Here is a 22,201-nt window from a genome sequence, read left to right on the forward strand (position 1 = left end):
TCAACATCAACGTTGAGGAGTTTTCATATCTTTTGACCTGAAAGACCAATTAGCTCCATAATTTGGGTTTATATGTTTTTAAAATTTTCTTTTTCATGATATTATACTCTATCAACCACGTCTTTTACGACCCTGATTAAACGTACGTTTTTATTGATCTGAAGCTAAGAATAACTTGTCATATATAAGCATATGTGAGCCAGAATATATACTACATGTATACTGTTTTACATGGCTAGCATTTATGGTCAACATTCATCAAGAGTTGGATGGACATGTCACTAGCAACCAAGCCAAAGCCCATACAACTAATCCGAATACATTTTTCAACATAATTACCACTGTAACGTGGATAAAAGATACATTATTGATTATGCCACGAGCAACCATAGAAACGTTCATATCCACGTGGTTTAACAGTATATAGCCTGTAAGCCGATCCTTTCTGCTTGAGACCACATATCTTTGTAAGATTTGCAGTTGGACAACCTGACTAACTTGAATAAAAAAATACATGCTGTCTGGATACAATTTAAAATTGTGTTGTACAATAAGCGTCTTGCGATCGTGTTTATGGCACTTTCCTCAACCTCGATATGTGCAATTGACTTTTAATGTTAGTGAATTATTTCTGATCACACGGAAAACAAAATATTAAACTGGTATACATTTGTTTTATTCAACTCGAACTAAAGCTATAGACAATTAATTTTCTAGACATTCATGGTCATACAATTTTGTTTCGATATTTTCTACTTAAGTGCTGTATCAACCATACATAGTATTAACCATTATTATACACATTTCCATCCAAACATGCATCAGTCTACCGTCCATTTCCCTCCAGAATATATTATCGTTTGCGCTTTTTCACTGGAATGTTATGTAATTTCCACTTGACAATATCGCGTAGTGGTATTGTCGTTAATGGAGGATTTTCAAATCGCGAGTGCTGTTTCACAATGTCTGAAAATGTTGATTTAGCGGTCAGGAATACAGATGAACCTAAAATATAAATAAATGCATGTTAGATTCACGGGAGTCGCTTATTTGATCTATTTAATTATCTCAACTATTTATACATATGTCACCTTTACCAAAATAGGTGAATTTCCTTTTGATTGTACATCTGTAATTTGCAGTCCACAAATTCAATTTTTTTTATATCAGCAATTGACTAGTGAAATATTTTCAACATTAAACTAATCACGTTTGGGCATCTATCTACCAAATTTCATTAAAATAGTTAATCGTGCATATTACAGAAATTAGGTAATTAATATGCACTGATTTCAACTAAAATAATCTGATTTGTGCATGTCCCGGGCCAAGTTTATTTAGAATATGATGATTAATTCTTTCAGAAATCGGTAGAAAAAAACGAAAATTATATTATTATTATGCAAAATAGGTTAGTTATTATGGATATATAAAACTAATGTGGCCGTCGCATTATCTAAGAACTTTTATGTATCAGAATTCATTGAAACAAGAAGATTAATACTTGTTATATCAATGGAAAGCTGAAAACAGACACAGTATTATGCAGATTAATTAATATGGGCAGATTTTAACGTAAAACTAATCAGGACTGTGCACTGTCTTAGAGCATCTATGTACCAAGTTTCATTAAAATGTGATTATTAGTACTTGAGATATCAGTGGAAAAGCGCTGAATTTACATGAGAGTGACATAAAGATTTACAGTGGAAAGTTATCATGAACAATGCATTGCATGTATCTGTGGGGTTAGTGCATGAGTTCGAAATTCGAATTCAGCTTGAACTGCTATTCCCTCTCCCATGTGGGAAAGCTTCTGTCCCATTCATTTCTGTGTATTGTGCGATGTTAGTTATCTAACCGTTTCGTGGTGTCCTTGTTTTTTTAAGTTCCTACGACGCCTCTTATCGTATTCTTTACCAGCGTGCCATTGTGTTGGCAGATATACTCAAACCACTGCAGTTTTCTTAACTTAATTGTATTTAATTATATTTACATTAGTAAACACGAATGGGCGAAATGTTGTAAGACACACATTATATAAGGAATTGTTCCGGATTGTTCTCTTATGCCTAGAATTTAAATTTTAACAGAAAACAATAAATTTTATCAATTATAGATTATTTTAAGTGCCTGGCGAGATCTCGCGTGATTCAGCAAATGAGCGTGTCACATGCCTCATGACGACATGCACCTGGCAGACAGTGAAAACTGTATCTCTCGCATAGTTATTGCATGGACGATACACCAATCCCAATAATTACCATGGTACATGTATCGCAGAGTGATCATCTATTTTAACAACAATAATGTAAACGGTATGATTCATTATGTTACAGAAAAAGGGATATTGCCACAGTTTCAAAAGCAAAAATCTTCAAATCCGACATTATTCTTAATATTTGTTGAAAATATATTTTTATTCAAACAAAGTTGATTCTGAAAAAATAGCAGAAGCCGGAAATCCACTATTGTTATGTTATGTCACTTACGCTCGTCACTCTCCTGTAATACAGAATAAATAATCAAATCAATACAGCTAGTCTGCATATCAATGCTGGATTGTACGAGTGAGGTAGGTTACGCAATCCGACTTAACTGATTAATTATCTCATTCATTAAAGCAATGTAACGAGCACATATGTTATAAATTCATAAATATGTATCAGTGATGTAACCACAGTCCGGGTGCATTTCGTGTATGTATTGCACGGACTAATAACTAATACACACACAGAGTGTAAATTAGATTTATTTTGGGTGTGATAACAAATATTCCTAAAATGTTATAACTTAATAAATCACATTCATGCGTTATAGCAGGTTTGGAAGTAAATATAATATTTTAACAGTATGTTCATGTTTTACTATAAACGTCTTACAAACTTGGCAGGATGGTCACACATTCACTCTAATTAGATGGTAATATCTGGGCGAATATTGGTCAAACTTAGGCAAGTAAATCGTCATTTACACTCGACTTCATCGGTTAAAATAGCGGTTCTAAAACACCACTATAGAAGTCTATTGTCTGTGTGTCTGTTCACAATTTGATAGGCTGGTCACACCTGCACCATAGTTATGTGGAATAATTTGAAACAGAATTCTATCCTATCATTATCATTTAGCGGAGCGGCAACTACTGACTTGTCATTATTGTTTTATCTTCACTAGACAACTGGATACTCAGTAAGTATATGCAGAACATATATTCTATCATTGGTAATCCCTTAATATGTTGTTATATTTAATACTTACGACTGCAGATTTCTTGCTCCAAAAGTGCAACATGGTAGTTATCTAATCTTATTTCATCTCTCATTTTGATTGGATACGATTTGCTTGTTATATCTTCCCTTGAGACAATTTTGTTGATATTTGCATGCTTTAATTTCTTTATGATTTCCTGTGTGTACAGCAGTACGTCAATATATAAATAATTTTAAATACACTAACATTTAATGTGAAATAGATTGAATGTCAAATGTATATTTGAGATTTCTCAGATTTATTAGAAAATTCTGCATAAATGTAATCTGATGTTACTATTAGTTAAATAACAAAAATGAATATATATCCAGTTTCTCAGTGAATCAAATCATCTGAGAATATTGCATTAAAAAACGCTTACTTACTGAGCTGTAAGGAGGAAAGGCAACATACACACATCTAATATTTCTTTCTGTCATAAATTGTTTAACTCCTTCAGCAGTTGAGTCAGCAATTTTGCTAATATTCACCATCAATGGCGAACTTGGGCTACATCGTTTCTCCGGTATGGCACAACTGCGATTGATGATAATAGTAAAATTTGATTTTACAAAATACGATTCTGATCCATAATGCATAGACCAGCCAATGATTTGCAAATAAGCGTATTAATAGCACGAACAATTTATGAAAAGTACAACAAGCACGAATCGATTCAGTCCTCGCCGCTGGACGTTAATTTGTTTTCCTTTATTATTATACATCTGTCACCGTAACGTCATAAGTTACATCGTGTTGTTGTATTTTACGGGGAATTTACATCGTACCATATTAGGAAATACGAATTCCAAATATGGAATGATTACGCGTGTAAGCGTCCTCTAATAATAAAAACAAACATGGCTGCCACCAAGGTTTGACCGGACTCGAAACATTTTGGATTTTGGCATTCCCAAGATGTATCCTTGAAAGGAAGATATGTATAATAATAATGCAGTGGCGGCGGCGGCACAGGGGATGGAAAAAATGTTGAGGGGGCGTTGCCCCTACGAAATCAAACTGAACCCTTTTGTGTCAGCATAATGTGCACTTCAAAATGCAGGAAATGGGGTTTCAGAGGGTCTAGATTTCAAGATTTTTTTAAGGGGGAGCATGCACTGGACCTCCTAGTAAAGCCGCGTCTTTAGCGCAAAGTTGGTGAGCAGATCTTGCCCCCTCATGCAAAATTCCGTGCCGTCGCCTCTGTAAGGTTATTACGAGGAAACCTCAAAGTATGAAACTGTCCACATTAAAGTTTATCTAAGCTTGCTTCAACACTTTAGAGACGACTGTACGTGTATATTTGTAAGCAGAATGACAACAGCCTCGTTACTACAATAAGAAAGTGTTGCGAAGTTATCTTAAGTTTTTATTATGAAGTATATTCTTGACATTGATAGCATTCATTCATTTGTTTGAAAACTATAGATACATAAAGTGTCGATGTTTATTTGTCAAAGGCTGTGATCGAACTACCTTGAAAAGTGTGTGTGTTGAAATGTCACCAGTCTGTATTGTAAAGTGTTGACATCCATTCTGACAATTGAAAAGCACAATCTTCAACAATCAACAAACACGAAACAACTTACAATTACATCGCACTACATAATTATTCAAATCAGTAATAGGAAGATGTACGAAACACGCGGTATATATTAATATTTGTCATAAATGGCGGCAGTCGTCGCGCCACACATGCACGAGATATATGGGTCTCATATAAATAAAGATGGCGACTTTGACTGTTGCTCAGATCATGGTACAAACTGAGACGTTGCAAAGCTTTAATTAGGTATTTTTAGGTGATTTGAAGGAGTCACTTGCGGCAATTAGTGCAAAGCGCGCCCAGGTCTAACCTCATACTTCCATTAGAAGAGCGCATTTGACTGTGGGAAAATCAATGTTTATCAACAGAAATGTCGCACATGCGCAGCGCGACAACCACCGCCCTTTAAAACCACATGCATATGTAACTGTCAAATTAACATGTTGATGGAGGAAATCATGTCACAAATATTCATTTTCACAAAACGGTGATATAACAAATTAATTTCAATACAATTTACAATTTCGTCGTGCCACGCACGCGCGAGATATATGCGCCTCATAAAAACAAAGATGGCGACATTGGCTGTTGCGCAGATCAACGAGTACAAACTGAGACGTTACCAAGCTTTAATTGGGTATTTTTTAGGTGATTGGAAGGTATCAAAGGAATCATCGACGATAATTAATGTAAGTCAATACTTGTGGTTTTCATTAGAAGAGCGCATTGGATTGTAGGAAAATCAATGTTTATCAACACAACACATGCGCGGCGCGACTACTACCGCCCTTTAACTTTAGCTTGTTTTTGGTCATGAATCTATGCGACTGCCCGTGAATAGCTCATATAACAGCAGTCACAGAAAGCTTCACTGAGCCACAGATATCCCGGATGTACCATATTTTCGGGAAATTGAAATCATGTAATAAATGATGATAACTCACCCTTCTCCTGATCTATTTCTCCATTGCATAGCAATGTACGGTTTACCATCACATATTCTTGTTGAAATTTTCATCGCCAATGATCTTATCTCTTCAGTTCGTGTAACATGGAGGTCAACCTGCTGAACGATTTCATCAGGCACTTCTACTGAACACCGTCGATCTGGGTCGAACAATGCCAAGCACTGATTCTTGTCAGTTACATTAAATACCAAATCTTTTCCAATTCGGGTCAAATGAGAATTTTGGTCTAATGCCGGAAGATTGACGTCATACACTGGTGTAAACAATCTTATCCTACTTGTGTAGAAGCTAAAAATTGTATTCGATGTCGCACAACTCCCTGGAAATATAACTTTATCAACTTTTCCATTGCATATATCTTTAAATTGATTGAGTGTGATTAAATTCAATACTTCTTTAATTTTATTTATATCAAATGTTTCATTGAGAAATTTTCTACCCTGGAAATCTTCACCTGCTGTCCAATGGTTGAAAAAAAATATTTCAGTCAACGTTGCATTTTCTCTTATAGCGTATTTCATGGCTCCCTTGAAAAATTTGTATTGGCAATTTGGTCCACCGCCATAGTGTACCGGAATTATATATGAGCCACCTCTGTTGTCGGTATGTTGGCCATTTACTGGCTGAAAAACAAAAATAAGATAAATATTGATTAATGTGCATGATTGTAGTGGTTTACAGAAATATAAATTTTAAAGCGGGGGAGTCGTCACCCACGCATGCGTCAGATGGCCATAGCGTGTTATTGTTTACAAACATGCGTCTACCCATGAGCCTTTGCTTTTTTAGCGTGTGTTGTCATCATAGTTTGCACTCAATTCCCGCGCGTGTGCAGGTGATGACCATCACGCTTTAAGAATCACTGCTTCAGGTCACCTACATTTATTATTTTTATCATCGGACTCTTTTGTTGCAAGCGAACTCTTATAGCTATTGTCAGCGAGAAACTCGACATTAACTTTGCCCACTCGTGTTGAAATTACAGTTTGGCCAAGTTCATTGTGACTATTGACAGACTGAAATAAGAAGTCAACCATTCGTGTACTGTATTCGCGCATTCATATCATATTACAACGATATTATGAATCGGAAAACCTCACTGAAGATCTTCACCAGTATGAGAATTTGCGCAAAGTATATATCTATATAAATAATATATAAATTATTCAGGACAGTGGCTTTAACATCAGACAAAGCCCTTCTACTAGGACTATTATGGGATATAATTCGTCCTACTCGACATTTATCTCGATTCGTACTTCATATTGTAAAATAGTCCCCATAGCTCTATCCTATACTTTATTCTAGTTATAATATTAATTACGTTAAATCGTAACTGAATAAATTATACTTATCATGAACACTTCTATGCATGTCTGTGACGTCAGAGATTCGGCTTGCGCTTATCCATCTCGTAACGGTAAGTGCGCGTACATTATACATTATTCAGCTCCGGGAGAGGGGGGGGGGGGGCTTACTGAATTGTGCGTCTACTTATATTGGCAATGCGCGAGTTTAGGTATTGAGTCTTGCGTGTTTATATGTTCATAATATCTCTGTAATTTTTATTCAATATTCTGGGTTTGGAATAACATTTTAATAATACTTCTTACCATGGCGTATTAAATCGGTGATAATTTAATAAATATCTACCTTGTCACTTGTGGCATCGGACTTTTTTGTTTCTCCAATCACGAACTTCTCCAATGCTTTTTCATTATTGACAACTTTTCCCCCTCGTGTGCCATATACTTGTGATTCTTGCGTGTCAAGGTGTTCTTTTATCAGAAACTTTAGTGGTTGTTTAGTATATTGAATATACAGACCATAAAGTAAAGTGATGAAAACCACGACGATAAAGACATACTTCAGTGCTTTCATTTTGCGAGATCGGTATAACAATTATTAAATGTTCCGAAAAAAAAGACCGTGAAAATTCTTCATCTGGTTCAAAAAAATAAAGATACATGTCACCAATAAACAAATATTTGTTTAAAATTTTAATAATGCATAAATTGTAATGTTATTATTTCCGAATTATTCCGCCACACCAGCTCCCGGCATTTCTACGGTGCGCACCACTTTTCTCAACCACCCTGTACGGCCCATTACAACATCCCTGGCATTTGCGATCGTTTGTTGCCTACACCCGACGTTACCCTGTCACCTACACACGTCCCCGACATGTCTGTGGTGCACACCGCCTCTCCCGACATTCCTGTACCATCACACCCGCTACCGGCATTTCCATGGCGCACACCGCCTCTCCCAACCAACAACCAACCCAGTAAGAAGCGACTAGTAGATTATGGTATGAAACGGGTACACATACAGCTTTGAATGTGAACAGATATTTCATGTAAATCCACACAAATACCGATAAATAGCCTATTTATTATAAATTGGTTTACAGTGCCGTTGACATCACACAAATCTGGTTCATTTGAATGTGTCGTATTATTAACAATTGGGTAAAGGTTTTGATTATTTTCAAGTCGGACATGTCAAAACTAGATATAAAATAGGAAACAAATACAGTTTTGTAGGAGTAGCTTCCCCTATTAGAATAATCAATGTCTTACTGAATTTGAACTGAAAAATACAGATCTTTTAAGTCATATATACAACAAATACACATCAAATAGTCCAAAAATCACTTCAACCTAAATGATATTGAAAATTCGATCCTATTTAGTCTTGTTCCGAAAATAATGCACCATGGCCCAGCATATTTGCCAGCTTCACCTACAGAAATGTACACATGAGTTAATTAGGGTCAATTTGAGTATATGCAAGGCACTTATTTACGTCAGCAAGCCATAGTCACCAACAAATAAGCGTTTGTCCCACGAAAACGAGCAAACGAGCAACTCTTTGAACAGTCAAGTTTATCTGAACCAATAATGGAAATTTGTGTATATACGCAAGATATTGTGATTTCAATTTCACTGATGTAAGTGAATCATTAAAGGGCGGTGGTCGTGGCGCTGCGCATGTGCGTAATTTGTGTTGATAAACATTGATCTTCCCACAATCCAATGCGTTCTTCTAATGGAATCAGAATATGAGGTTTGACCTGAGCGCATTAATTACCGGCAGTGACTCTTTCGATACCTTCCAATCACCTAAAAAACCTTAAAGCTTAGTAACATCTCAGTTAGCACTCGTTGATCTGCACAACAGTCAACGTCGCCATCTTTGTTTATATGAGACCCACAATATCTCACGCATGCGTGGCGCGACGACTACAGCCCTTAAAGTGAATGCATTTTCTATAAATTCTGTTTTACGTTTGTTCCTAAACCAGTCAATATTTCACTTTATTGATTAATTATTTATTTAATACTATTAAAACAGTAAATGTTCCAAATGGACGTAGTGAGACAAACAAGGAGGCCATTTTGTTTTAACGCATGGAACAGCCATATCTCTGACTTGTCCTAACCGATCGCCGAATTGCGGCCATTTTACATTTTAGTGTTACATTACATTAAAAGTTGATATTTTCTATTATAACGTTTGTTTATTCCACGACCGACCGCTGACCGCTGCTGTTCTATGCCTTGCCCAATCACATTCAAACTTTACAGATCACAAATTATATCAGACACAAGCACGTGCATTTGTTTTATGCTCTAATTCAAGATGGCCGAATGGCGGCCATTTTAGTGCTAACAATTCATCAAAATAAAGAATTTCAAGAGCTGTGTCATTTCGAATGACTTGTTTATTTTGGATATAGAATTGGAATAGCCAGCATTATTATATATATTTCTTTTGTTTTTCTAATTTTCAAAATACAAAAATATCTAAAACCCAATATACAGTAAATGTAAAATGGTACAAACACGGCAAACACACTATTTATGTTGACAATTTGTTTTCGATATTGTTATGCCGAAATTTTAACTATTTTAAAATAATTTGAAAACTTGCAGTACTTCGATCATGTAGATTATATAACTTAAACTTGAATTTAGAATTATCAAGGACATTCAAAATTTAGACACATTGTTATCAATTTCAGTGAGGATTTACAGTTCTCTCTTTTTACCTAATATATCATATTATATGAAAGGTGGGACCATAAATATTTTACAGAAAAGAGTGACACTTGTATCTAAACAAGTATGAGCACCCTTTGGAAAAATGAAATTTGAATCACTTGGAATCAATAAAACATTTTGATCTCGCATATGGGGAATTTTCTACTGAGTTATTTCAAATTTAGTTCAATCAAATGTCTTTCTTTAGAGGAAGAATTCCTCCACAAAATAAATTAAAATTCACATTAATATTACTATTATATATCACTGTTCTGGGTACTTTAAAGTACGATATATTAATAGTCAGTGATATACTAGGCAAATACTATCACTGGTTTATAACCTGAAACAAATATAAAACCAATTAGCAGTCAGACAAGGGTTTCCAAGTGACATATGTGTACCTTCTAAAACATGAATAACTGTCTCGTCGCAATCCATGTTAACTGTACAACGAAACGGAATAGTAGCTATGCAACTCTGAGTAGAGTTAGTGTGAATTATATATTATTTCCAATGGAATTCGCGCATTTTGACTTTTTGTGTAAATGAAATAGTTCTACTTTACACGCACTAAAACATTATTTACGAATTTGAGGTGAAACTAGACTCGGTACTTACCAATAGCGATAAAGCATAGACTGTGTGCTGTGTGGTCCACTGAATGTGGTTAGGATTAAAACCTGGATTATCTTTTTTAAAAGAACGCCTGTTTCATAAATTAATCGTCGATAGACGCGTGATGTGCCATGATGTCCGTACTTAAGTAGTTAAATTGTAGCCACGTGATGATTGCGGCACATACACGACGAACGAATGGTTTATGTGACGTAACAATGACATGATCATGATCATGCTGTCGTAAATTTGGGAAATTACTGTTGCATATATGCGTTGCTCAGTTTGTAAAAAAATTGTCGCATATTCGGTTTTGTCAGTAATCTGATATCATATCCTTGCCAAACAATGTTTCGGCACGTAACTGCGAAAATCCTAGCACGCCCCTTGGTCAATTCCCAATCTGTTCGATTTGCGAGTGGGTATACAGAACACGATTTGAAAAACTGTATCAGCAGACATGACAGTTTGTTTGACCCTTGCATGCAATTTGAGAATAGGATGCCATTGGCTGACAATCTCATAGGAGACCAAAGCATGGCTCGTTTGCAAACTATAAACTATATTTTGATAATAGATGTGTGAAATATGGTAAATTCTAATGTTTTAATGTCGAATTTTTGGACATCGCTATTTTCTGATTCTCCCAACCTCATCTTACTAACGCACAGAATTCGTTCCTCTAACTGCATCGTTGGCGATCTTTCGTGAAATATGAGACACCACTGGTAGAATCCGATCTCTCGTGAAATGTGAGATAGCAATAGAATCGGTGTAGAATTACCGCAAAATTGTGCCAAGGGTTGAACAAGCGATGACCTTACGGCAAACAGGAGTAGATATAGGAATTTTCCCCAGAGAGGGGCACATAATTTTCAGCATAATATACACGTTTTTCAATATTATAATTAGCCAGTAGATGGCGCCGTATAATCGAGTGTGGCCAAAGTACACTATATAAAAATACCAATCACTGAATTGGCAATGTTACATACATCCTTTATTTAAACGCAGACAGTTTATTTCACATAGATAATCATATTCAATACAGGATAAACCCGTGTAATTGCGTGGTATAGTTTATGTACAGTCGTCTTGGATTTAACGCAAAATTCGTTGGAAAATATCATCACCTGGTGTAAAAAAGCATATTGTCATGGATTGTCAGAACGCCATCAGCACCTTTTGTCTACAATAGCTATCATGCAAACGGCCGATTTTAGAAAAAAACTGTGTTCACATAAAACCCCATGTTATATTGCTAGGTTGGTATTTTTTGTTTATAAATGTACTAATTGTATTTACTGATAGTTTCTGCAATATGACCTTTGGTATCAGTATTTCAGAGAATCTCGTCTAACAACAGATAATTTCAATAAGATGATTGTAATATGTAAGTATTATACGGCGGGCGGTAGTCGGCTACTATTCGCCACCCCGGAAATCGTTTCGATCACACACATGTTTTATATCGTATCGACTGACTTCTTGCAGTTTTATACATATATTCAGATTTAATTACTGATTTCAATTATATTTACTAATATAGCGTAATTTTATGCATTCACATGTGGCTTTAACTCGTACGAGCATTTATATTTATTTACCAATAACTCGTATTTACAGTCATCTATTATAATCAAGAACGATAAATTGAACAATGAAAGTGTGGTATTATTTTGTTTATGAAACAAACTTTTGTACAAACATTCAAAAACTGATGTGTTAAGATGAAAAAAGCTTTCAAAAGTATATGTCGAGAAAAGGAGTGTCATAAGCAAGAAAAATAATCGAGAACATTTTTGAATTTAGTGAATTCTTTGAGAAAAAGTACGGCACAACACTGAGGCAGTAGTTCAAAGGTCATATTGCAGAAACTATCAGTAAATACAATTAGTACATTTATAAACAAAAAACACCACACATTAATATTCAAATAAATACATTTATATGCAGTCGTCGTTCTTCTGTTTAAAGAAAACCCCACCCAAACTTTAATTCATATTAAACATTTTCATTGGTAACATTTCTGATCGTGTTCTCGGAATTTCCGATTACTACAGTGTTTGCTAATTGTTTATCATGGCGTAGTTGAATATCGCGCATTTATAAGTGTGTAATGTCTACTCAAATGGATTTACAGTTGTGAATTCCTTTCTTGAAATGTACACCATCTTCTATTTCCGATCTTCGCTTTGTATACATCTAGTTGGAAGAATAGCGTCATATCGGAGAGGACGATAAACTGTCGGTCCCGTGTGCGCACGTAAAACACAGCATATTTTTGTAAGGGTAGCGGATTACCGCGGGATGACTATATATAATCAGAATTAGAAATGTTGTATGAGAGTATTGTCTGTCAATCGCCCCGTAACCTGTTTATGTGTATAATAACGCGTACGAGTGAGTAAAGATTACAATGTTCGTTGTAAAGTGGCAAATAAATAAATTATAATTTAAATAGCATTTGTTTTGTCGTCTTTGTTAATGCTACGTGTGCTAAAATCCTTGGAATTTAAATCAGGGATATAAATATCAACGTGTGGTCTTTGTTTTTCGTTCTTCGTTTCAAAGTTTGGGGTGGGGTTTTCATTAAACAGAAGTACGAAGAATATATATGTTATGGTTAAACAGTATGAATATTCTGTCTTCATTCTTTGGTTTAAACGCACTCTTCTCGCTGGCATGATTACGTGAGATTCTGCTTCCTGTAGTTCCAACCGCATGCAGAACAAAATATTAGACTGGTATACATCGTACGTTGTGGTCCAGGGTTTAGTAGCTATGGTCTGATATGTAAGTATTTATTATTGGCGATCCAGACATTACAAGTTTTGAAGTGACAGTCAAATATGGGCCGTCATAAGTACACCAGCGCCATTTTAATTATACAAATCATATTTAATATTTGCATTGCTATACATTGGCCAATTAGTACAATGTCCAGTGCCTTCATTTTCCGAATCCCCTAACGTTTTCTCACCCAAATTCTGGGTACCTTCAACTTGACGATACTCTTTAGCGGTACTGTCTCCAATGGCGGGTGTTCAACTCGCGAGTGCTGTAACACCATGTATGACAATGTTGAACTAGCGGACAGGAATACAGATGAGCCTATAATATAAACAAATCGATATATGTTAGAATCATATTAATTGTTTATTTGACCTATTTATTTATACATATTCATACATCACTCCTCCATTATGTGAAGCAGAATGTGTCATCTTCCATCAAAATTATTAAACCAAGTGTTTTGTAGAAAACAATTGCCCCCCAAATTAATTAAGTTATTTTGGAAGATATAATGAGCTTGAAGTTGAATACAATAAAACTGATGGCATCAATGTCTATTGTCTGATGTAGACCTCGGGTTTCATACAGACTGGAACAGAATGTGCTCTCCTTTTTCAAAATCATGACTGCACATTACTTTATGTATACTATGGAATCCATACATCTTTACTGACTTGACTATGCAGTGTAGTTTACCTGTCAGTTGATTTGTTTTGTTCTTGTGGATCGTTTTGCCACTTGTTGTGAGTCAGGTTTTCTGTTCTTGTACTTGTAAATTTTTCTATCCGGCTTTTGTTTGAGGTTGGGTTTGTTATTACAACTTTTCGAAGCAGCTTATACAAATCTTACTAAAATCAGGTGCATGAGATCAGAAACCCATTCAGGGTACACTTGCCAAATTGTTTTGGGTGGCGATGTATTTGTCTCCAGGGCAATGTTAACAACATAGGTCATACGGTTTAATATTCATGTAATTGTATGTGGCGTCAGAGATTTTGCTTGTGCATGTTCATATGGGTCCGTCTACCTTACACGGTTAGTCTAGTGTAGTGAAATGAACATCAGCTACAATGACACACCCCATCGTCATGGTCGTCAGTCGAATCTGTTGTGTTATTTGTGTATAATGTTCATAATATATCTGTAAATGTAATGCAGCCATCATTCAGATGCGTTTGCTTTCAATCCTAGAAAGTTACTGAATAGGCAAAAGAACAAGCCAAACCTCATACCATTGACCATGTTTATTTTTGAAGCACTAATCACAGTGATGTTGACCAAGTCTGCAATAAATATCACATTGCAATATGCAGAGTTTTTCGACATAAAAGCTAATAGTTTTGTTAAACCATCATAGCCGATATCATTGTTAGGCCATCATACCCGATATCATTGTTAAGACATCATATCTGATACCGTTGGCGGGGGAGGGGGTATTCGGTAATCATATGTACAATATAATTAACAACAAGTCATTGCCAATGACATAGTCACCGTCCAGTTAGTTACTGTGTAAATTGAAAACACTGACAGATGTAGATTATAATTAAAGCACGGTAGTCGTCGCGCTGCGCATGTGCGACATTTGTGTTGATAAACATTGATTTCCCATAATCCAATGTGCTCTTCTAATGGAAATCACAAGTATGAGGTTTGATCTGGGCGCGAATGTCACTAATTATCGCCGGTGACTCCTTCGATATCTTCCAAGCACGTAAAAAGTATCTAATTAAAGCTTGGAATCGTCTCAGTTTGTACTCGCTGATCTTCGCACCAGTCAAAGTTGCCATCTTTGTTTTTATGAGACCCATATATCTCCGCATGCGTGGCGCGACGACTACCGCCCTTTAAATGTTTCAGGTGTATTCAGCATGTTAATGTGTTACTGAGTACAGTAATACAATAAAACAGATGAATAAAATCCACAGTACGCGAGAAATTATTGACATGCTCATATGTTTTTTTGGAGCTAACATGGCCACCAGTTTGTCGAAGGTCAAAATGAAAAACAAATGTACTATTGCAGAACCTTACATTGGAATTGGGGGGGGGGGCAAACTTTTTCATTTTATTTATCTTGACAAGTACAATTTCTTTATTCAATCAGTAATTATTTAATACTGAGTCATCTAAATAATATGCAATTATGCAGATAAGTATAAGATATAGTTGTTGCTATGGTTATATATACCACTTCTAGTGAATACAAATATTCTTCTGTAATGTAATGTGATTTTTGATTTACGGGTATGTAAAACGAAATTACATTAACGGATGTAACTGATAACTTTTCCAATGAAATCCTTAGCACCCCGTTGGCAGGCCAGTCACACTGGTTCTCACCACAAGAGGTTACGATCCCCCTGCCAAATGCTAAGTACAACTGAAACTAATATCTACATATTTACATAAAAAATTGTCCACCTGTGCGGATCTATTTGTGCAGGAGTTTTACGTAATGTAATGTAATGTAATGCAATGTAATGTAATGTATTAGATTGTAATTGTTACTGCTTGATCAGTTGTAGTATAGTACAAAAATACTAAAACTGTAACGTTAAATGTGCTAACTATGGACGTTTTATTTTTAGTGATTAAATGTCTGATATTGAATACCAGATTGTTTGGCCGTGTGTGCCCGGACAATAGTTGGTGTGTGTAACCAAATGCAGCCCAGTGTCCCGAAAAAAAAAACTGTTGGGAGAAATACTCTTGTAAAAGGACAAAAAGTAAAAAAAAAAATTCCAGCACCAATAACCTAGAAAGAAAAGAAAAAAATCAAAAAATAATTTAGGCATTTATAAAAACAAAGTTATTCTAATTCTGAGAAAAAAACACATTCTTTCTCATACCATGAGAGTTTGGAAATGATATGGTAAAAAAAGGTACGCAAAGGTATTATTTAGTGTATATACACAAATCTGAAAGCCAAAGTAAAAGAAAAAAGAAACATTTTTGGCAGCCCAAAATGAGAAACAGATATTTTTTATTCTTGGCCTAACATAAGTCTTTGTGATGCATAACAATTAATATAGCAAAAATATAAATTCTAAACCATACAACAAACTGTATGATATGCAAAGCATTCACGCCATGGCCAGGCACAGGGAGTTTTCAACACATCAACAAAAATATTGCTAAATCACTAAAATAAGGTGAATTTATTGGAAATAATATAATGCTCCATTTAATTCTATTTTGTACTGTATTTTAGATGAAAGTATCATCAACAGACCTAATATTTCGATTTGCCACCATAAAAACGAACGAGTATACAAGCTAATGCACAAGATGGCGCTGTTAGCAAAACAAAATGGAGACCCTATAAATTAGTGATCCCTTCATCGAGCACATTTTGACGCTACACGGAGACTTTTATCGCAGCCATGATATACTTCAAATCTATATGTATGCATAATTTTCTAAATGCTGAAGAGGTGTCATGTGTTCGAAAATGTGTTCGTCTATAGTCGGCCGAAACGATTAATGGACACCGAGCATAGGCATTTGAATGGATGCATTTGTCTTTAAACGGAGTATATAATTTTCATATATTACGTTTACAATCAAATTCATCGATTCAAGTGCCTGTGATTCTGAGTACCGTGATTGTAACACGACCGCACAGTTCGCTTTTAATTACGTGTATTTTTTTACAAATATGAACACATCACGGGATCCAAACAAAATATTACACAGAAACTTACTAAATGCCTTATTTTAGCTGTATTGTACATTATTTACTGACCAAAACTTCAAACATTGGTTACACCAGCTGAATGCGTACATACCTGCCAGGCGCCAGTTGGTCGTCATTGTTTCACAAGACCGAACACAGACCCGTTTATTAATATTCACATGTAAATGGAGCAAATTTATAAAACATTACGGCCATAATCATGTCTCGAACAGTAATTATTTCGTAAACAAAGGGCTATATTATGAACAATCCAGGAATAACGTATTACTCCATGAGTACTAGCTCCGTATAGTCGATATGATAAAGAATTGAGTTATTCAAATACGGAACCAACATTAACGTCGATCACAAAACTTTACAAACATATAGCAAAAAATATATAATATAACCTACCGAAAATCGTTGAAATCTTCAAGCTTCCATAAACCCAATCGCGTAGCAAGTGGAGGTCAATCAATTCAGACATCAATATGGCGTACAAGTGCTCCTATTTACCGACGATTCCGTATTGGTGTTTGACCCGGCATGCACATTGAAACATATTTCTTCACAAACGACACAGAAACAGATAACGGCCCAGGTATGAGGTAAAGGATGATGTCATTATACAATTAACATTTATTTATTCATTTATTTAGTGAAAAAACATGTTTTAAAATATGCTTTTAATATTCATAAAATAAACAAGAAATAATATAACAACAACACACTTTATTAACACTTGTATTTTCATTTCATATATATATTCTATCATTTGTATATATGGGTGATAGTCTGGACTAATTTGAGGTGGAATGGGTGGAATAGGTGTCATTTATTTTGAAACAAACTGATGTGCATCATCAACCCAATATATTGAATATCCAATTCTTGAGAATTCCAACTTGAAAAATTGCTCTCTAAATGCCATGTACCCTCAGAGGTAATGAAATTGAGAAACAAATGAATGTGCATATGTTTTCAATTATGTCTTGCCTTTCGAACCGAACTTTCGAACAAAATCTGTAACACATATCTCTAATAATAGTAGAAAATATGTAAAACGACGAAATGGCCGCCAGTCGGCGAGCGAAATTTGCACAAATCCAATATGTATGATCATCACACCAACTTTGATCAAAATCATCCTGGTCATGTCTGAGAAACAGCTGCTGACATGTTTGAAAATAAAAAAAAATAATAATACAAAATATAAACTACTGGTGTCCAAAATGAACACTAGTCGGCCATTTTTGTTCGGCCATGATGTATTGTATTTGTGTAAAGTTTGAATGAGATCGGTCAATGAGTGTCTGAGATATGAGTCCGGACGAGCAGATGGACCCTGAATTTGGGCGAATCGGGGACTAATTAGTATTATTATTAATTGTTTTACTTACGACTACAGATTTCTTGCTCCAAAAGTGCAACATGGTAGTTATCTAATCTTATTTCATTTCTGATTTTCACTGGATAAGATTTGCTGGTTATATCTTCTCTCGAGACAACGTTTTTGATATTCGCATTCTTTAACTTCTTTAAAATTTCCTGTGTCGTCAACAAATGATAGTGTAGTTAAATGCGGACATGTTACATGATTATAGCGGTTGTCCTGCACAATAATTGGGATGTTCAATGAACCATGGTTGGGAAAATGGTTTTGGTGAGAAATTCAAATGCAACAACATCATTATAACGTTGTAGAAACTGCAAACTGGTAAATATTTGGTAGAAAACATTGACAACAGAAAATATTGCAGTTAGGTATTTGTTGATGTAGAGAATTGCATGAAGGTATTAGTAACAAGCCGAATTGTGGAAAGAACAGCTATTTGCGATATATAAACTAAGCAAATTGTTAAGTGAGTATCAAATAGGTTTGCAGGTATTTGAGTATTATGATTCCGGTTTACTATTTAAGAAATATCGCTCTCATTAATATATAATATTCTATAATGTATTTTATTAATTCTGATTTAGCCCAATTGGCAATGTTTTCATAATATTGCAAAGAGTGCATAGTATGATAAATAAAAAAAATGCTCGAAACATCAGAATAGTTTTTTTTTATATTCATAGTACTAAAGTGAAGAGACAACAAAAGTAATGCAATGCAATGGTGTGTTTTTATTTCATATAAGATGTGGATGTCAGTTACAGTATAAAATGCTTTAAAATAGTGTACAAAGTTAGGAGGCTCCCATATAAAAATAATTATTAATTTTGACTACTCGGATATAATTTGCAATGGCCTGTTTTTTTTTTAAAGATGTGAATGTCTCCTCGATGACACATCCTTGGGAGTTTGTTGACATCTGATCTCTTCAACACATTTGCATGTTTTTTTTGTATTGTAATTATTCTTTGCAATGGCCTTTGTTTTACAGAGTTCAGTGACAGCTCATCTACAGCTGCTTGTTAACACCTGACCTCTTTAACACATTTGCACGTGTCTTTGTATTGTAATTAGATGTGAAAGTGCAGTCTTTCTCTCTCATGACCAGTTTGTGTTGTTAGTGGAGCAGTACCGTTAGCGAGTATTTCTTGACTAATTTGTATTTGTTCGCTGAGCTTATGAGCTTTTTTATAATTACATACTAGTACGTTTGTTCATAGACGTTGTATGATTAACAGTATCTCCAATACTGTTATTTTACTGTAGTACATTACTTTAATTACATTACATTTTTTCTGTGCTTTTGAAACTGGCTGTTTCCCTTTTTACATCAAGTAGAAAGCTCTATGGCAATAGTGCTGCGAGTCGGTCTCTGTACAACAAGTAACTATATATCAGCTAATCAGACTTGATTTCACTCAGTTCCTCTCTGTACAACTAGTAATATACTGGTTTTACACGTTATTTCACACGAATGAATACATGCAAGATAGTGTAAACGCTTGAAAAGTTATGAATGAAAGTTAATATTTGCCAACATATTACAACTGTTCTCTGATTTTTATCATAATAGAGAAATTTTATTTCTTACTATTGATGTTTTTGCTACACTTGTAAAGCCAAAACACGGATCAGAAGATTTGTTTTATAGTTTAAACTATAATATGCATATACATGTATACATGTAGTATAATAGAATAAACTTTAGTTCAACACTTTCTTGTGTTTTTTTTTGGCCCGTAACATATCAGAAAGAGCAAGATTGCTTTCAAATTGTCTAAACATTGTTTGAAGTTCTGCAATATTCACATTTGATGGATGAACCTAATATAAATCTAGTTTGTTGTTTTATGCAGTATCCCATATAAGCTCTAAATTGTATTTCAATAACTACCTTTAAAATAACAGTGCATGTGTGAATAGATATATCTGTAATTAAGTAAATCTATGTGACAAATCATCAGATTGAAGCTGTTTACACATATATGCTAAAAACGAATCATCTTGACAAAACTGAAGGAGGAAGAAGAAGAAGAAGAAGAAGAAGAAGAAGAAGAAGAAGAAGAGAAAGTGGTTTTGAACGCTAATGATGGTCTCCTAATTAATTGCTGAAAATATTCTTTTGACAATTGTTGCATATTCATCTTCTTCTGGACACTCGGTAGATATTCTAATTTCTTTTCAAGTGAGCCGTTTTTCATCTACTAATGCACCAATTCTTTCTATATGCAATAACCATGCTTATATTGATTTTTGTTCAATTTGTAGTATATAATGTTTTTATTGTTGATTACAGCTTGTATCCAATCTAACTTAGCTTATAGATTCATGTATTGTAGATTGACCAGTGATGTATCTAAGTTTGTTTATGTTTTTCAGTTCTTTTTGAATAGTAGTATACTGATTGACCTTGGTGGATCAGAGCCGATTGGAGTTTTACAGGTGGATGTACAGTGCCCTTGGTTTTGTGTTGTATTAAGTTGGGACCCCTCCCGGAGCGTCTCCATAGCTGAACATAACTATTTTGATAGTGGACAGTAACAGGTTAACCAGTACATACGATTCCCTTTAACGACGAAGGTCAGAGGTAATCGTTATTATGGCATAGCATTATATATGTACGCTAAGCACATACTGCAGGACTGAATATTGACACACAAGTTTATTTTTACATTTACTGACTCATGATTTATTCAGGCGTTCTCAGTATCAGTTTTGTTAGGTATATTTCATACAATGTATTTTACGTGAACCAGTCACCATCGTTCTTTTATCCATCAGTGGCGTCATTTGACATGTATTTTCTTTATCTACTATCACCACACTGACGTTACGGTGAAAAGACAGTGTACATACATACTATCACCATGACAGCATTTCAAATTACTTCCAAAGCTATGTAGTTTAGTCATTTTTATATTACAAGTCGTATTGTTACAAGTTTGCATTGTTATATTGTTCTTTATACTTATGAGAGTGAATGTCATATATCAGTACTAATTTATTTACCTTTGCAACTTTGTTAGGGCACACTGGTTGTCGCATACGACTTATTTACCACTTCCGTGTCAGTGAGAATGTTCTAGAACCGTACTGCGTCTGGGTGGAATATTCTAGATTTTGTTTTTAGAAACTGGTTGAATAGGTAATAGAACACTGTAGGAGGCAATAGAAGGTAATGGAACATTCTAGAAATTTATAGTAAATTCCAGGCTCATTATGTATGCTGATGTAATGGTCTATTTATAGACAGTGTGGGTATATATAGGGGAGTTTTTCAGCACCGAGTTCAGATCGGAGATCTCGTTGAATTGTATTGGAGTTTAAGTATCTAGTTATTGGAGTAGTGGAGTTTTACCGCGTTATTGTACTTGATGTTTGCAGAGTATAATAATACCAGTACCAGTTGAAACCTCATCTGTTCGTATTTTATCATCGCCACCAGGGAAGTCTTTCTGTTACTGTTGCCATTTTGGTATTTGAACCATCACACCTGTACTATACCAATTACGGTAATATTACGTTGCGTGTGACACTGGTGGTGTGGCGAAATGTCAGTTAACCTGAAGAAGTCCGATTAACCAGTGTGCTCCATTGTGCCAAAGATTGAATTAAACAGTTTGTACTATATTGCAGGCGTGTTTCATAAATAACATTTAACAAAATAACATGTTATTTTTAATTTTAGTTTCATGTCATGACTTCAGAGGGCGCCATACATCTAATGAAATCTAATTTTGTCAAGCGAACCTTAAAGAGTGACGTTATGAGATGACAACTTACCAGGTGCACTTGGCGAAATGTCAAATATATTGCCTCTCCCCGAAGGCCTCTCACTGATGATTTTATCTGTCGTGTGCCATAATTTTCTATAGTCTACATTGCGTGACAGATGGAAGAGTA

General features: G+C 35.0%; 1 protein-coding gene and 1 long non-coding RNA gene across 2 annotated transcripts; one reads left to right on the plus strand and one right to left on the minus strand.

Annotated features, from left to right (window-relative positions):
- Window positions 1–654: 654 nt before the first annotated feature.
- Window positions 655–7,697, minus strand: LOC144346737 (uncharacterized). The gene is made up of 5 exons (XM_078007279.2): window positions 7,417–7,697; window positions 5,740–6,386; window positions 3,636–3,786; window positions 3,259–3,406; window positions 655–1,005 (listed from the first exon to the last, which is right to left on the minus strand). The coding sequence occupies exons 1-5, from the start codon at window positions 7,642–7,644 to the stop codon at window positions 854–856; spliced, it is 1,326 nt and encodes a 441-aa protein (XP_077863405.2). The 5' UTR covers window positions 7,645–7,697; the 3' UTR covers window positions 655–853.
- LOC144346738 (uncharacterized) lies at window positions 3,122–20,369 on the plus strand. Its single transcript, XR_014929838.1, has 2 exons — window positions 3,122–3,189; window positions 20,263–20,369. It is a non-coding gene; the product is annotated as an uncharacterized LOC144346738 (long non-coding RNA).
- The last annotated feature ends 1,832 nt before the right edge of the window (window positions 20,370–22,201 follow it).

Source organism: Saccoglossus kowalevskii, chromosome 6, assembly GCF_978046115.1.
Source record: "Saccoglossus kowalevskii chromosome 6, keSacKowa6.1, whole genome shotgun sequence".
Classification (NCBI taxonomy): Eukaryota; Metazoa; Hemichordata; class Enteropneusta; family Harrimaniidae; genus Saccoglossus; species Saccoglossus kowalevskii.

Excerpts from the sequence above, each read along its gene's own strand:
- LOC144346737 (XM_078007279.2), bottom strand. The coding sequence starts at position 7,644 with ATGAAAGCACTGAAGTATGTCTTTATCGTCGTGGTTTTCATCACTTTA. Across the intron at positions 6,387-7,416 it reads CCGATGCCACAAGTGACAAG|CCAGTAAATGGCCAACATAC; the intron begins GTAGATATTTAT and ends TTTGTTTTTCAG. Across the intron at positions 3,787-5,739 it reads AGAAATAGATCAGGAGAAGG|TTGTGCCATACCGGAGAAAC; the intron begins GTGAGTTATCAT and ends CATCAATCGCAG.